This window comes from Ovis canadensis, chromosome 1 (genome assembly GCF_042477335.2).
Source record: "Ovis canadensis isolate MfBH-ARS-UI-01 breed Bighorn chromosome 1, ARS-UI_OviCan_v2, whole genome shotgun sequence".
NCBI classification, from domain to species: Eukaryota; Metazoa; Chordata; class Mammalia; order Artiodactyla; family Bovidae; genus Ovis; species Ovis canadensis.
This window is the reverse complement of record NC_091245.1, coordinates 28,505,761-28,521,838: the sequence shown is the minus strand read 5'-3', so window position 1 is coordinate 28,521,838 and position 16,078 is coordinate 28,505,761. Positions and strand designations below refer to the sequence as shown.

Sequence of the window (16,078 nt, the reverse complement as noted above, 5' to 3'; positions counted from 1 at the left end):
CATCCTTCTAATTTATGTTCAGTAACAATGAAAAAGGACAGGTTTCCAACAGAAAGTAAAAACACGGACTTTTGGCGCCCCCGCGTGGAAAGATGGGGTGCTGCCACCACCAAGTTACCGGGCTTCCCAGGTGGCGCTAGTGGTGGCGCTTCTGCCAAAGCAAAGACATGAAAGATGAGCGTTTGATCCCTGAATGGGGAAGATCCCCAGAAGGAGGGCATGGCAACCCACTCCAGTATTCTTGCCTGGAGAATCCCACAGGAGCCTGGTGGGCTACAGGCTATTGGGTCACAAAGAGTCGAACACGACTGAAGTGACTTAGCATGCATGCACGTGCAGCCTCTGTATCCATGCCTGGCCTGGGGCTCCAGGCCTCTTCTTGGCCTCTGTATAAGGAAAGAAGGAGGGAGGAAGCCAGGTCGCTACTCTAGAAACTCCAGGTGGGAATAAAACTGGAAAGCCAAGAGGAGTCAGAGTAGGAAGTAAGAGCCCCAAACCTGAGTTCTGGACCCATCGTCACCGCAAACTGACTGTGCGACCCTGGGCACGTTTCTCCTCTCCCTGGGCCTCAGTTTCCCCATCTGTAAATTGGTAGTGGGGCTACTGGTCTCTAAGGCTCTCCCAGCCTCTGAGCTCAGAGCAGCCCACCAGGAAGGGGAAGCCCAGGGCCCTAGGCAGGGCCAATGACCTGTACCCATAGTGATTAAGTGAAAGTGAGGTCACTCAGTTGTGTCCGACTCTGCAACCCGTGGACTGTAGCCCACCAAGCTCCTCCATCCATAGGATTCTCCAGGCAAGAATACTGGAGTGAGTTGCCATTTCCTTCTCCATAATGATTGTGAATCCCTAAATTATTCCTCACACCTGGGCTGGTCCAGCCTCCATTTCCACCACACGCACTCACTGCAGGGAGCTCTGTGCTGGACCTTCAGGAAAAAGTGGGTCAATCTCAGAGCCCACCCCTATGCAGTTTGTGGTCATGGGGCAGACAGAGAAGGACAGGAGACCCAGACCCCTGAGCAGGCTGTGAAGGGTTCCTGAAAGAAGATTGGAGGTGTGTGGAAACTTCCCAAGCAGGGAACACGAAGTGTGTTATGAATGAGGTAGAATTTGGACCCTTGAAGGATTTGAACTCATCACTGTGATAAAGAGAGACAGTGGCAGACAAGAGATGGGCGTCCAGCAGATGAAACAGCCTGGGCAAAGGCTGGGAAGTGGGAAAGTGCACAAATGGTCTAGTGTGTGATGGGAAGCAAGGTGTGAGTGGAGTGAGGGGATGGAGCTACAGCAGTAGCTCCATGCCAGTGGCCTTGGATGCCAGGCCAAGGGACTTAGAGGGGATATGCAAGCAAACCAGGGAGCGGGGAGGGGCCTGAGCTACGGAAGTAGGTCGAGGGCCTTGTTCCTGGAAGGGTCGGTGTCATGCTACATATCATTTCCTGGGAACACTGGGGGAGGCCTTCAAGACAGGTTACACTCTGCAGCTTTAGAGACTCTTAGTCCCACCATCCTGTAGGCAGCAGGACAGGAATTCCCGCTCCCAGTGACGCTAAGGGGATGAGCCTGCTGCCCCGGGTCGTTCAGCATGACCCTAGTTGGACCCCCGATTGGAGGCCCCCTCTGCCGTCCACATTTGGGGCCCCCAGCAGGGCTCATTCAGGCTGGTGGGTGAGGATCAGGGCCCCTAGAGCGGGACCGGCGGGCCCGGGGCGCCGGGGATAGGGTCTGGCGGGCCGACTGGCTCTCTGTCCCGCGCAGTGTGCGCCCCGCACGAGTTCCAGTGCAGCAACCGCTCGTGCCTGGCCGCCGTGTTCGTGTGCGACGGCGACGACGACTGCGGCGACGGCAGCGACGAGCGCGGCTGTGCCGACCCGGCCTGCGGGCCCCGCGAGTTCCGCTGCAGCGGCGACAGCGGCGCCTGCATCCCCGAGCGCTGGGTCTGCGACCGCCAGTTCGACTGCGAGGACCGCTCGGACGAGGCGCCCGAGCTGTGCGGCCGCGCGGGCCCCCGGGCCACGCCCGCGCCGGCCGCCTGCGCCGCCGCCGCCCAGTTCGCCTGCCGCAGCGGCGAGTGCGTGCACCTGGGCTGGCGCTGCGACGGTGACCGCGACTGCAAGGACAAGTCGGACGAGGCCGACTGCCGTAAGCCCCCGCCCGCCCCCATATCGCCCAGGGCCGCGGGTGCGCCACGGTCCGCAGAGGGGGCCGCCTCTTCTCGCCCTACTCCGACCCTAGTCGTGGTTTAACGGGGGCGACAGAACTGGGGAAACGTGAAGTGTGTGTGGTCACATGGCTGCTAAGCTGCGGAGCTCAGGGTGTTCACAGGTACCTGTGACCCTCCGGGATGCGCCCCTGCCCCTGTCATACCTCCCACCTCTGCCTTCCCTGGCCCGAGTAGTCACCCACTGGTTCCAATGCCAGACACCTTGGTACACTAAAGAAGAGCCCCCACCCGACCCTTCCCTACCTCCTGGGCCTGCTCATCCTTCAAGGCTTCTCTCAGATTCCTCTGATGGGCCCTGCTCGGCTGGGTTCCCCTGAGCTCCTGCAGGTTCCTGGCCACCTTGTCAACACATCCACACAATGATCTCCTTTGCCCCTCAGCCCTGCTCTGCACCCTTGAGGTCTTAGAGGAAGGGGAGGCTCTTAGTAATCTGTGCCCCCCACCCCTACATCCTGGGCACTGAGGAAGGGTTTGCTGAAAGGCTGAGGTCATTAAGTAATGAGCACTGAGATTCCAAAGAAGTTCACGTGTCTGTTCCGGAGGGGTGGCCCTGGGGAGAGCCGGTAGAGAGGGAAATAGGAGACCTGAGTTTTAGTGCTGGCTTTGCCTGCCAGAGTGCTGTGTGACCCTGGGTGAGGCCTTCCCCCTCTCTGAGCTTCAGTCTCCCCATCTTGTGCCCTGGCCAGGTGTCCTCCGAAGACTCCCAAGCTCAGCGACTGGTTCTGTTCTTGCCCGGGGTGGATGTGGAGTGGAGGTGGGGCTGGAGGTGGGGGAGCAGAGCTTTCCCAGCACCTGAGGGCGCTGACCCTCTCTGCTCACCCTCCCCTGGCAGCACTGGGCACCTGCCGTGGAGATGAGTTCCAGTGTGGGGATGGGACTTGTGTGCCTGCCATCAAGCGCTGCAACCAGGAGCAGGACTGTCCAGACGGGAGTGACGAAACTGGCTGCCTGCAGGGTGAGTGTGGTCAGCGGCAAGGGGACGGCACCGGCTGAGCTTTCCCCTGGCTCCCTGGAGAGAGCGGAGTTGGGAGACACCACCCCTGGGCCCTTATGATGCCTCTTCCCACAGAGTATTACTTGTCCCTAAACCACCCAGAGCCCCTCCCTGCGGGTCCACGTGGCACTAAAACTGGAGCCCTAAGGACTTCGCAGAAGCTGAAAGAGGCCTGGGGGAGGGGTGTGAAGGCACTGCGGAGATCCAGCCCCCACCCTTTGTCTCCATCTGCACCTACAAGCAGCTTCACTAACTGGTTCCTGGGCCAGGCAGAGGCAGGATCCTGCTCCCCAGGGGCCCCCTTAATTCTCAGGTAGCTCTCTGTCATCACCCTGCAGGAGTAGGGACCCTGAGCCCCTGGTCATCTGGAGAAGTGGATCAAGGATTGGGCAGTGAGGTGGCCTCCCCAGTCTAGGACCCCTGGAGCATAGGCCCCCTCGGGAGATGGTCCCTGCAGCCCTCAGGGTGTCTGTAGAGGGGCTGCATTTCCCTCCAAGGTCCCTAATGGTGGCAGTTCAGATGTAGACCCCCACACCCTGCCCACCTCCATGATCCTGGTTATCCTTGAGGTCCTGTCCTGTGAACAGAGCTCCCACCAGCCCTGTATTCAGCTGTCAATCCTGGGCCACCATCTGGAGGCTGGTGGGGGCTGAGTCTGGAGCTCTCCTCACCTCCCACAGGCCCAGCCCACCCCAACCCTCCCTGCCTAAGGTCTCACAGGTGCTGTCCACTCTCTTGTCCGGCCCGACAGAGTCAACATGTGAGGGTCCCCGCAGATTTCAGTGTAAGAGTGGCGAGTGCGTGGACGGCAGGAAAGTGTGTGATGCTCAGAGGGACTGCCGGGACTGGTCGGATGAGCCTCTGAAAGAGTGTGGTACAGTACCTGTCTCCGTCCGGCTGCTGGACCAACCCCCCGTGACACCCCCTCCCGGCCCTCAGGCCACAGCCCTCACCCGCCCCTCTGCACATGTGCTGTCCCGTGGTCTCAGAAGGGGCTCTTTGCCTTTGGGGCCTCTTGTTCTGTGTTTCTGCAAATCTAAGGGCCTTTCCTTTCCAAATGCTCAAAATTGTGCTTCCTCTCGTAAACACAGCCTCTCTTCAGTTGTTTCAGATTCAGACCTCTGAGTGTGTGCTCACTTGGGAACTTTCTCTCTTTCTCATTGTTTCTGCCCTGCTGTCCTAGCCAGGGCCCTGGCCTCTGAGGCCTTCCAGCCCCCACAGCAGGGGACCCTGCAGTGGAAGAGGTGGGGAACAGCCAGTGGGTGGCCAGACGAGGCACAGATGAAGGTCACTGGGCTCAAGCCAGGCCTGGGTAAGGATAGGGCAGACCCAGCAGCAGAGGGTGGCACCGTCCTGTGCCCTGAGGAACTTTCTGGGAGACCAGACTCACAGGCTGGACACAAGCAAGGAATGCAAGGAGGCGGCTGCCCTGACGGCCAGAGCTGTCGGGCTGGGTGCCCAGCTAAAAGGGGTAGGAGAGTCTGGATTGCAGGTGGGCGGACATCACCAAGAGCTTGTGGGAAACTCAGGGTGGGCTCTAGGAAGGTTCATTTCTGAGGTCAGCAGCTTGGACAGAGAACACCTGAGTGGACAGAGCCTAGGTCAGATCCTCCCTCCCCTGCCTTCTTGGCAGGCCCGTTTCCACCCAGCACCCTCCCTCCTGGGCCTTCAGAGCAGATCATTCCCTTGAGCTTCCTGAAACAGCACACTTTTGCCCCTGTTGAGAATTGGGAAATTGATTTCGGAGAGGAAGAGAAGCTGGGAGAAGGTCACTGGGCCTTCGTCTGAGCTTGCAGGTGACAGACTCCCCCCAGCCTCTGCCCTGAAAAGTCCCAGAAGAAGGAAGTCATGGAAAAGAGGATAGGGCGGCAGGAACATCCGAGCCTAGGCGCCCTACCGGAGACTAACCTGCTGAACCCTCTTCTCTCTTGTCTTTTGCATGACACTCCAAAGAGACGTATGTACGCATGTGTTTGTGTCTCTGTGCTGGTGAGAGACCAGTGTCTGTATCCGTGACTCCTTCTCGGAGGAAGGCAAGGGAGTGGCGTCACGTGTCTCTGTGTGGCTGCCATGTCTGTGTGAATGCGCCTGTGCATGTGGGCTGGCGTGTGTGCATGCAGGCGTGCACTAGTGCTGGGGCACTGCCCCTTCCTTCCGTGGGGACCCCAAATGCCCCTCGGGCCTCTCTGGACCACTTTCCCTCCCTCCCCCCACTGCAGGCCCCCCGCAGACTCACCTCCAGGGTAGACCAAACTGGGAAGGCCCAGAGACTCCCCTCTTCTGCCTCCGTGCTGGCTCTCCAGGGCTGAGGGACCCTCTACCCGTTCTCTGACCCTGACTCACCTCAACCCTGGAGGCCTCTGCGCCTTTGTCTTTCATGGAAGCCTAAGTCACGTGGCACTCTCCCCTTCCCCCATCAGAGCCATCTGGCACCTCCCGGTCCACCCAGTGCTCAGTAAATACAGTGGTTGAACTGCAGCTCCTGCAGAAGGAGAGGGAGGAAGTGAATGATGGTGACTGAGGCCATGAGTGAGCAGGTGAACAAGTGAGGGACGGCGCTGAGGCAGTAGTGTGCAGTGTGCTATGGGAGAGGTCAGGGAGGGCTGGGAGTGACGGGGAGATTCCTGCAGGTGGTGCCCTCCAGAAACCAGCCCACCCCAAGGGGCTGGGGCTTCCCAGTGGTGGGCCTGGCCAAGTCACCCCCAGCCCACCAGTCATGGGGTTGCCGTGGTCTTGTTCTTTCAGTTCTGCCAACATCCCAGAGAAACAGAAGGCGGCCCAGGGGTAAAGGGGAACATTCCCCCAGCATGGCTCAGGCTGGAGGGGGGGGGCACCCACAGCTATGCATGGCCTGGGGTGGGAAGCTCAGACCGGCTGTGTGCATGGCCCTGGCTGGCTCGGCACAGCTCTGCTTGGCTTGGCTGGAGTGGCGGGGCAGGGGTCTAATGGGCAGAGGGTGGCACGGCACCTTCCCCTGGCTTGAAGAGTTAACCTTCTGTGATTCTAAAGCCCAGAAGATGCTGTGAGAACTTGGTGAGCCTTGGTCCTGGCCTCTCTGACCTCCACTAGGACCCTGCCAGACGTGGTGAGGGTGTGGAGGATGGGGGAACCAGATCCCTACATCCCTTGCAGCAGTCGGTAATCTTGGGACCAGACTCGTGACCAAGTGTAGGAATAGGGACAGGTGCTGAGAGGGGAGGAGGGGGAAAAAGTCCACCATAATTCACAGTGGGAGAGAACTGACTTAGCAACAGTGCCATGGAGATAGAGGCCTGGCAGTCTTAAATAACCACAAGCTCAGTAATGGGCAGCCCTTGTAGTAGTTCAGACCCTTCTGGGTGGCAGACTAGCTCTGGGCCCCATCCAGAGAGGGGCATGGACAGATGGAGTGCATGCAGAGAAAGACACGTGAAAGGCAGGGGACCAAGAATCAGCGCTTTAAGGAAATGCTGAGGGAGCCATTGGACTCTGGCCAACCCTGCGTGGCACCAGCTGCCTCGGGGGGAAGTGGGCTTCCCGAGACTGGAGGTGGTTAAGCAAGGGCATTTCACGGGGGATTCTTAAGGTACTTGAGGGTTGGACATGGCACATGCTTACTGAGGTCATGAGGAAGGAGATGTAAGAAATGTGTTTGTGAAAGGAAAGATCTTAGGCAGCCTGGCTGCTTCCAGGCTGGTGATGGACAGAGTCCTGGCCTGGGAGGCAAAGGACCCGAGTTCTGGTTCCACCCTGTCCTGTCTGTGTATCTGGCCTTAAGCAAGGACCCTTTGTGAGCCTCCTCTTGCCCAGTCACCTGGCTAACGAGGCTGAGGCTCGATGAGGCTCTGGGGGAGGCTGAGGCTGCCCTGAGTCTCTGCTTCAGCTCCAGGCCCATCCGTGTCCCTCCCCCACCCCAGTCTCAATTCCTGGACCCTCAGGAGCGCATGTCCCTCCCCAGGCCTGAACGAGTGTCTGCGCAACAATGGCGGCTGTTCCCACATCTGTACCGACCTTAAGATTGGCTTTGAGTGCACCTGCCCTGCAGGCTACCAGCTCCTGGACCAGAAGACCTGTGGCGGTGAGCACCCCCACCCCAGCCCCTCAAGCAGAGGCAGCTCCTCCTGCTGGTTCTGACCTCTGCTCCTCCCCGCAGACATCGATGAGTGCGAGGACCCAGATGCCTGCAGCCAGATCTGTGTCAATTACAAGGGCTACTTTAAATGCGAGTGCCACCCTGGCTACGAGATGGACACACTGACCAAGAACTGCAAGGCCGTTGGTCAGTATGGACACTACAAGGTCGGGGGCAGGGGAGCAGCTCTGAGGGAGTCCAGGAAGCAGCGTGCTTCACATGCGAGGAGTGGGTGTGCACACACACCCCCTCACACACTCAGATAGGAAGTTGCAATATATAGCACACACACAGTGCAACCATGCACACAACACTGACCCTGCACAGAGCCACCCAGAGACTGCACTCACATGGCAGATCTAAGCTGGACCATGCCGGCCACACATGGCATAGGCAACCCACACAAAGAGCTGTGTGCAGACCTGACGTTGATCTTCAGGTCAGCCGATGGAATTCACTTGTTTTATTCATTTGTTTACACTGAACACCTAACATTGTTGTAGGCACTAGAGACTCAACAGTAAGCAAAACAGATTCAAATCTCTGTCCTTATAGGATTTACACTCTAGTGGGTGAGACAGGAAATCAAAAAATGAAATAAAATTCAGTGCATGGCAGACAGTGATTAGGGTTCAGGAGAAATATAAAGTAGAGCAGTCCAAGGGGGCAGTGGCTTATGGTTTTAAATAGAGTGTTCAAGAAAGCCCTTACTGAGAGGGTGACATTTGCATAAAGACCTGAAGGAGGAGAAGGGGTGAGCCATGCGTGACCTGCAGGAACCAAAGATAGCAGCATGCCTGCTGTGTTGAGATAACGAAGAGGAAGCCAGTGCAGCTGGAGCGAAGCGAGTAGGAGGAGATGAAGCCCACAAGGTGACTTGGGACGATCATAAAGGCCTTCTTGACTATTATGAAGGGCTGACTCTCACCATCAGTCAGGGGGAAGGAAGCTTTGGTCGGTTCAGAGTAAAGGGACAGGGTGCCTTCCATTTTAACCAGCTCCCTCTAGTGGCTGTGTGGAGAACAGACTGTCAGGGGCAGGGGAGGAAGCTGGGTAACTGCTGCAGAGGTCTTTGCAGTCAGCCTGGAGAGAGGGGATGGTGGATTAAACCAGGGTGTTGCATGGAGATAATGAAAAGTAGACAATGTGAATATATTTTCAACGTCAGGATTTATTTTGAAGCAACAGGATTTTCTTATGAATTGAATGTAGGGTGTGAAATTGAAAAAAGGAGTCAAAGATGACCATGAGGTTTTTAACCAAATGAAAAAATGGGATTGCTGTTTAAGGCATTGGGAAAGATGGTAAAAGCGGGTTTGGGAGAATATTGGATTAATTTGGACATGTTAAATTTAACAAAACTGTTTAGACATCTCAGTGGAAGTATTGTGTAGGCTGTTAGATATATGAACCTGGAATTCAGATGCACAAATACCCACTCTATAGGCTGTAACAATACAGCAGCTACAATAATTGATATATAGCCAGCAAACCCGAAACACACAGCACCCAAACTGTACAATGTACAGCACATACATTAGCACATCACATGTAGCTTGCAACCAGTTCCTTCCTCCACCTAGGACAGGTGTGACGTGTAACAGAGACTATATACTTGCAGTGGAGACAACACACAATGGCCCACGTATATACAACCCCCACATATCAATATCTAAAGTGCAGTTCCACAAAAACTCCAGTCGTAAACAAACAGGGCACCTGTCACAGTCACAACTCTTGGTAAAAATCAGTTCAAGATACCCTTTAACCCAGCTCCTGCCCTAGGGAAGATAAGGTGTCTTTGCTCTCATTTCCAGGCGAGGGAATCCCTTGTGGCTCAGCTGGTAAAGAATCCGCCTGCAATGTGGGAGACCTGGGTTCGATCCCTGGGTTGGGAAGATCCCCTGGAGAAGGGAAAGGCTACCCACTCCAGTATTCTGGCCTGGAGAATTCCATGGGTCGTATAGTCCATGGGGTCCCAAAGAGTCGGACACGACTGAGCGACTTTCACTCTCCAGGCAAGGAAAATCACAGATTGTCAATGGCAGAGTTGGCCTTGAACCCAGCCTTTCTCCTTTCTCCTTGCACATGGAGCTGTATTTTTCCATGTTCTCTGTCCCATACCCTCCCTGTCACCCCCACCCTGCTCTGAAATGATCTCTATCACTACACACAGGTCACACCCTCAGCCCCAGGCCCCACATGGCTCTGTGCTGGTCCCTCCCAACCCCCAAGGAGCACATTACCCTGGCAGAGATGTGCAGTGACAGGGACCAGGGGCCCTGCAGAAGCGTCAGCTGGAAAACAAGACTGGGAGAAGGCCCAGGCAGCTCCAGAGATAGGTGTTGCCGCTCAGACAGTGCATATACCTGAGACTGGCCCGTTACATCTGAAAACAGGCTGGAGGAGCGGCAGCCTGTGCCAAGTTCTAGACCCTTCTAGGCCTGGGGGACAGTGACCTTCCTCATGGAGTAGCCAGGAGTGTTAAACCTTTGATGTTCTTCCCAAAATCTAATCCTAAGTCTGAAAATGAGTTTGTATATACACCAGTTGTGTGTTGTCCCTTTGCATGTGAATAATTTGTATCATATTATACACATCCTGCCCCAACTACTGGCTCAGAATAAAGGGCAAATCCAGATCACAGGATCCTTTGTAATTGGGTCCCTGCCGGCATCTGCAGATTCATCTCTTGCCGTGTCCCCAAACACACTGTGTAAATTGAAGACTAACAATGACCTCCTTGAATCTCCTCCATTGAGCCTCACCACCAGCCCTGAGGTCTGTGCTCCATCCTGCAGCCTCAGCCCTCTTTGTAAATCATGTAACATTCCTGTTGCACCTTCTTGAATGTTGCAGTGGGGCCCAAGCAGAGGAAGAGGCAGCTGTTGGGGAGAAGTGCACTGTAGGTGGAAGGACAGCTTGAGCAAAGGCCCTGAGGCAGCAAAGCTCTGCCGTGGGGAGATGATGACAGATAGCCTAGTGGCTGGGACCAAGGTGTTAGGGGGTGAGTGATGAGGCTGAACAGGGAGCTGGAGTCACTGCAGAAAGCCTCCCATACAGGCCAGAGGAAATGGAGTCATCTCAGATTTGGGGGAGTTTGTGTCTAATAAAAAAATCCCTCTTGTTATGTGTGGTGCTTTGCATCTTATGCTTTTTGTACCCATTATCTCACTTCTCTAACTTGTGAGGTAGGAGTTGCCACCACTTTTTACGGGAAATGAGGTGTCCCGCAGCAAACCAGCAGCAGAGCCTTGGTCTCTAGACGCCCCACCCGTTGCGCTGACCCTTGCCCTCTCAACCCCCCCTGCATGGCAGCTGGCAGAAGCCCATCCCTGATCTTCACCAACCGGCACGAAGTGCGGAGGATAGACCTAGTAAAGCGGGACTACTCGCGGCTCATCCCCATGCTCAAGAACGTCGTGGCGCTGGACGTTGAAGTTGCCACCAATCGCATCTACTGGTGCGACCTCTCCTACCGCAAGATCTACAGGTGAGCAGAGGCCTGGCTCCTGCAGCCAAGGCGTGGAGAGGGACTGACAAAGGCGGAGGGGACGGGTGGCCTCTGCACCCCCTCTGCCCCTAGGTTCCCCCAGGACAGAGCTGGGGCTTAGGAGGGGATGCAGGAGCGCAGAGCACATGGAACTGCCGGGACTTCCCCACCTGCTGGGCCAGCGGAGTCTGAGGGCTTTGTTGGGAGAGCCCACACATGGGGGCTTTGACTGACCTCTGGCGGCCTAGTCGGGTGGTGCAAGGCACAGGAAGGTGCCTGGGGCTTTGGCGGGGACTTTCAGAGCCGCTCACATACATGTGTGTTGGATACTCAGGACTGAAAGATGACTCAGACCTGGTCCTGCATGGAGCATCCCACTCAGAACACGGTGATATCCCTTGTGATGATCATGAAGGAAAAGTGTAGAGGACACCTCCGACCCGGTCTGGGCGCTGCACTATGCCCAGACCAGCCCTTCACATCACAGTCTCTTGGCTCTGGCTCCCAGGAAGGCTCCTCACACACACAAGAAGTTCTCTCCTGGGAGCTTCCGCGTGCCCAAGTCCCCTTTGGTAGTCATGTCCTTTCTTTGTCCTGAGGTCCACTTGGACTCAGGACTGCTGATGACCAGGCCCTGGGTGGACTGTTGAACAGATGGTGGGATGGATGGATGGGAGCAACGCTAGTGGCTACTCACTGACAACCCAGTGCCTATCATACCCTAGCGCACATAGACAAACTCACACACCCAGAACCAGCTCAAGCAGTGTGTGTCCAACAGTTGTGACTGAAAGAGGCAGGATTTGATGACAGACTGGGTATGGGGCTGTAGGAGGAAGAGTTGAAATGAATTCCCACTTTCGTTTTGAGAGTTCATTTTTGAGAGTTTCGGTTTCTTGCCTGGCACTTGGGTACCATTCTCTGAGATGAGACCGGGAGGGGAGAGATGGTGGTGGGTTAGGCAGGCTGAGTGTGGCTGAGAAGAGGGGAATGGGGTGAATAGTTTGGGATGTGTTGCATTCAAGGCGTCCATGAGACATTCAAAGGGGGCCAGTCTGCTTTATAGTCTGAGACTTAGTTGTCAAGATCAGAGAATTTGAGTCAGGATGGCCGTGGGCACTGTGGAACTAACAGAGCAAAGAGAGGGTCTGGGAGAAGAAAGCCTTGGGGAAAACGGCATTTGGGAGACATAAAGCCCTGCTAGTGTTTCCGCCTGAGTGCCTGCTGTATTTTGGCCTCTTCTCTCTGTTCTCACTGCCTCAGCCCTTCTGCAGACCCTCTTCGTCTCTCACTTGGACGTGCTCACAGCCTCCTAACTGGTCTCCCTGCCTTCATCCCCTCCCCCTCCAAACCCTTGCGTATTCGGCAGGTGCCACAGTGATCTAACTCCCCTGTCTGGCCATGTCCTCTGACCTGTTCAGTTTTACCCTTAGCGCATATGCGAGGGCCATCGGGAGGTGGTCCCTCCTACCTACTCTGTCTCACACCCTCACCGGCCCCCTCCACCCTCGCCCGCTGGCTCGCTCAGTGTTTCAGAACACGTGCTTTGGCATCTGCACATGCTGACTCTAACCCGACCTGTCTGTTCTTTGTGTTCCTGGTGAATTGGTCCTTCAGGGCTCAACCACAAGGCCTCCTCCAGCCCCCCAGGATGATGCAGTTTCCACTTCTCTGCTGGTACAGCCTCTGATACTTTCCGTAATCACAGAGTATTGGTGTAATTATTGGGCTGTAAATTTCCGTCCCTTCTAAACTGAGCTTCTTCAGGCCAGAGACTGGCTGACTCTAGCTTGTGTACTTACCCTGGTGGCCGAGGGAACACACTGCATGGAAATGAGCCAAGCTCCTCTCTGGTGCACCACCATGGCCCAGAGGGAAGAGAGGGGAAGGGCAGCTGCAGACAGGCCCCGGGGGTGGCACGCCTGCCCACACCAGCCCTGGTTGCTCCTAGTGCCTACATGGACAAAGCCAGCAACCCCGTGGAGCAGGATGTCCTCATTGACGAGCAGCTGCACTCTCCCGAGGGCCTGGCGGTGGACTGGGTCCACAAGCACATCTACTGGACCGACTCTGGCAACAAGACCATCTCCGTGGCCACAGTCGACGGCAAACGCCGATGTACCCTCTTCAGCCGCAACCTCAGCGAACCCCGGGCCATTGCCGTCGACCCCCTGCGAGGGTGAGTGTTCCCACCCCCAGACTATGCTGGGCACTCAGTCTGCACGTGTCTGTCACCAGAGCTATCTCGAGGGCTTCAGAAGGCCATGGGCCACCCAGACATAGACAATGGGGGAGAAAGTCCCTGCGGGGCGCTCAGCCCATGAACGCCTGACCAGGGGTCCTTGTGCACTGGCTGCCGGGGCACTCCCAGGACTGGGATACTCACTCATCATATCACAGAACCGAGCATCTCAGGGTGCTGGGGACTGTAGATATTCCTGGGGCGGGATGTCTTCCCTCAGGTTGCCATACGCTGCAGGTGGTCATCTGGTAGGTGCTCAGGCTCCCAGAGACAGGAGCCCATTCCATCCCACACGGCCTGTTTCAGCTGGGGGCAGCTCTGCTCATTGGAAAGTGATCTTTGTTCCTCGCATTCCCAAATCTCTCTGATTGTCCTCTGGAGTTACCTCTGGCATGTCTCCTCCCTGCCCTTCCAGACAGACAGAGAGATTTGAGGAACAAAATTACAGGGTCTACTCTGCTCCAGGCTGCCTGCCTCCATCCCCACCCATGTTGCCCACAGTCTCTGGGCCCCTCATCACCCAGGCTGACCTGCTCTGGCCATGCCTCTGTACTGGGGGTAGGGATTCTGAACAGAGCAGGACTCCCTCCCTTCCTCAGTAGTGATGTCCTGAGATGGCATGGATTTTAAGCAGCTGCATCACATTGCTTACCAGAATCACCAGCTTCCTCCTTCTGCTGTTTCCTTAATTGTTAAGCAGCCCTGGGAAGTGACTGACAGCTGCCATTTACTCGGCACACACAGGTGCACGAAGCACAGTCCTAGGCATTCTGCAGACGCTGAGTCATCTCATTTAACCCCCGCCTCAACCCCGTTCCCTATCTGCTGTCATACAGACCTGGGGCTGTACCTGCCACATCCCCCAAACCATGTGGTTACACCCAGCCCATCCCTGGTCCATTGTGGATCTGTCAGGGTCCCAGCAGGAAACCCACTGCACACTCAGATGAAGATGATTTGAGGCCGGTTAAACCTTTAGAGCGTGAGCCAGTTGGAGTCAGCTTTGTGTGGGAGAGTCGGGAATAGACATCCTGACCTCAGTCTGTCCTCTTCCCACTCCAATATTTTGCTGAATCCAACTGGAAGCCAGATTGCTAGGGAGTCAAGCCCATTGATGTGGTTCCCACGTGCACCAGCCTTTTGCTGTACAGAGCAGAATGACGATGGGATTCAGACAGCAAATGGAAATGATCCAAAACAATTACTCGGCCCCTTAGCCTGGAGCCAGCTTGGCTGGACACCAGGCTTCAGCAGAGGCATTATGGGGAGGGTTAAGCATGCAGGCTTGAATTTCAACTTAAATTTGAAGCCTGGTTTCGCTGCTTGTTCACATCATGATATTAGGAAAGTCAGCCCCTCTGAGCCACAATTTATTAATCTGTAAATGGGACTAGTAATGATACCCTTCTGGGGTAATTGTGAGACTAGAATGAAAACACTAGTTTGTTCAACAAATAGTAAATGAAGACCTATATCACACGCAAACCACCTGCCAGGCATAAAATGAGGAATAACGCAGATGAGGAACCTTCCCTTAGTGGAGCTTGTAGACTAGTGGGGAAAACAGACAGTAAACAAATACACCACACCCAAAAGCAAACATAAGTCAACAATGCTGTGAGCGCTACAGAAGGGAAGAGCGGGCTGCTTTAAGAGAAGGTAACAGGGAGAACCTGCTTACATTGAGGGGAAGGAAGAACCTACTTCCTAACAGAGGAAGATTCTCTACTGAAAAGACATTGTAAATGGCAAAAGAGTGGGAGCAAAGGCTCCGTGGAGGCCTTGGTGCCCTGAAGGACCTAAGAGAAGCCCTGTGGGGCAGCTGTGAGGATTGTAAGGGAGGTGGGCGATGGTGCTGGGAGAAATAGCCAGAGAGGTAGGCAGGGCCCTGGTCATGCAGAGCCTTGTCAGCTGTGGTAAGGATGTGGGATCTGGTTTTAAGGTCAATAGGAGAAGCCATCATAAAGTCTCAAAACTGGGGAGTGGTGAATCTCAAAAGTCCTCATCGCGAGAAAAGCAACTGTAGCTGTGTGTGGTGCAGGATGCTAACTGGCTTATTATGGCCATCACTTTGCAATATATACAAATGCTGAATCGTTGTGTTATGCTCCTGAAACTAGCTCACCTGTCAGTTCCAAGATTTGATGCTCCTCTGAACTTCAGAGGTCAACTTCCAGTCCCCACTAAGCAGGATCCAGAGGGCCACTGAGTCCTTGTGAGCCAGACTGCCCCAGTCATGTTCCCTGTCAAGAAGCTCAGTTGGGTTTTCTCTCCTCTAGGTTCATGTATTGGTCTGACTGGGGGTTCCAGGCCAAGATTGAGAAGTCCGGGCTCAACGGTGTGGGCCGGCAGACACTGGTGTCGGATGGTATTGAGTGGCCCAATGGAATCACCCTGGGTGAGCCCTGCCTTCCTGGATGGGGGCGGGGGAGTGGGCTGTTCTAGCACCTGGTGCTGACCACTGCCTGGAGCTCCATGGATCTTGTCTCCACGTCCCCTCTTAGAGCCAGTGCCTCTGTTTCCTGATGGTTTCCCTGGGCTGGCCTCCTCCTGAGGCCTGGCCTGGAGATGTGGGCAGGGAAGAGGCACAAAGGAGCCGAGATCCAGGCTGCAGTCGCAGGCTCAGCAACTGATCCCCTCGTCCTTTTCCTCCCCAAGATTTGCTGAACCAGCGCTTGTACTGGGTGGACTCCAAGCTGCACCAGCTGTCCAGCATTGACTTCAATGGAGGCAACAGGAAGATGCTGATTTCCTCCCCTGACTTCTTGAGCCACCCTTTTGGGATAGCTGTGTTTGAGGTGAGCCCCGAGAGGGGAGGCAAGGCTCCTTCAGGAAGCTGGAGCCTAGGAAAGGCTGTTCACACAGGACGACTCCCTGAGACTCGTCCAGGTGGAAACAAAGGGACAGGGAAGCCAATTGGCTCGTTTGTACGCAATATGTGAGCTGCCTGCAAACAGAGGCTTTGCAGTCCGTTGTCCACCTGGCAGCCTTTCCTGTGCTTCCTCCCCAAGGCC

General features: G+C 55.6%; 1 protein-coding gene across 10 annotated transcripts in view; it reads left to right on the top strand.

The window, feature by feature from the left end:
• LRP8 (LDL receptor related protein 8) overlaps positions 1-16,078 on the top strand; it is a 78,421-nt gene that overhangs the window by 45,618 nt on the left and 16,725 nt on the right. For 3 of the 10 annotated variants that reach the window (XM_069560235.1, XM_069559949.1, XM_069560173.1), the window contains exons 5-13: positions 1,759-2,142; positions 3,057-3,179; positions 3,970-4,092; positions 7,156-7,275; positions 7,351-7,476; positions 10,648-10,822; positions 12,774-13,001; positions 15,344-15,462; positions 15,723-15,862. In XM_069560235.1, coding sequence (XP_069416336.1) covers positions 1,759-2,142; positions 3,057-3,179; positions 3,970-4,092; positions 7,156-7,275; positions 7,351-7,476; positions 10,648-10,822; positions 12,774-13,001; positions 15,344-15,462; positions 15,723-15,862 — 1,538 coding nt within the window. Of the gene's footprint in view, positions 1-1,758; positions 2,143-3,056; positions 3,180-3,969; positions 4,093-5,963; positions 6,003-7,155; positions 7,276-7,350; positions 7,477-10,647; positions 10,823-12,773; positions 13,002-15,343; positions 15,463-15,722; positions 15,863-16,078 lie in introns of all 10 variants that reach the window. The other 7 variants (XM_069560305.1, XM_069560091.1, XM_069560494.1 and 4 more) reach the window with 5 other exon arrangements.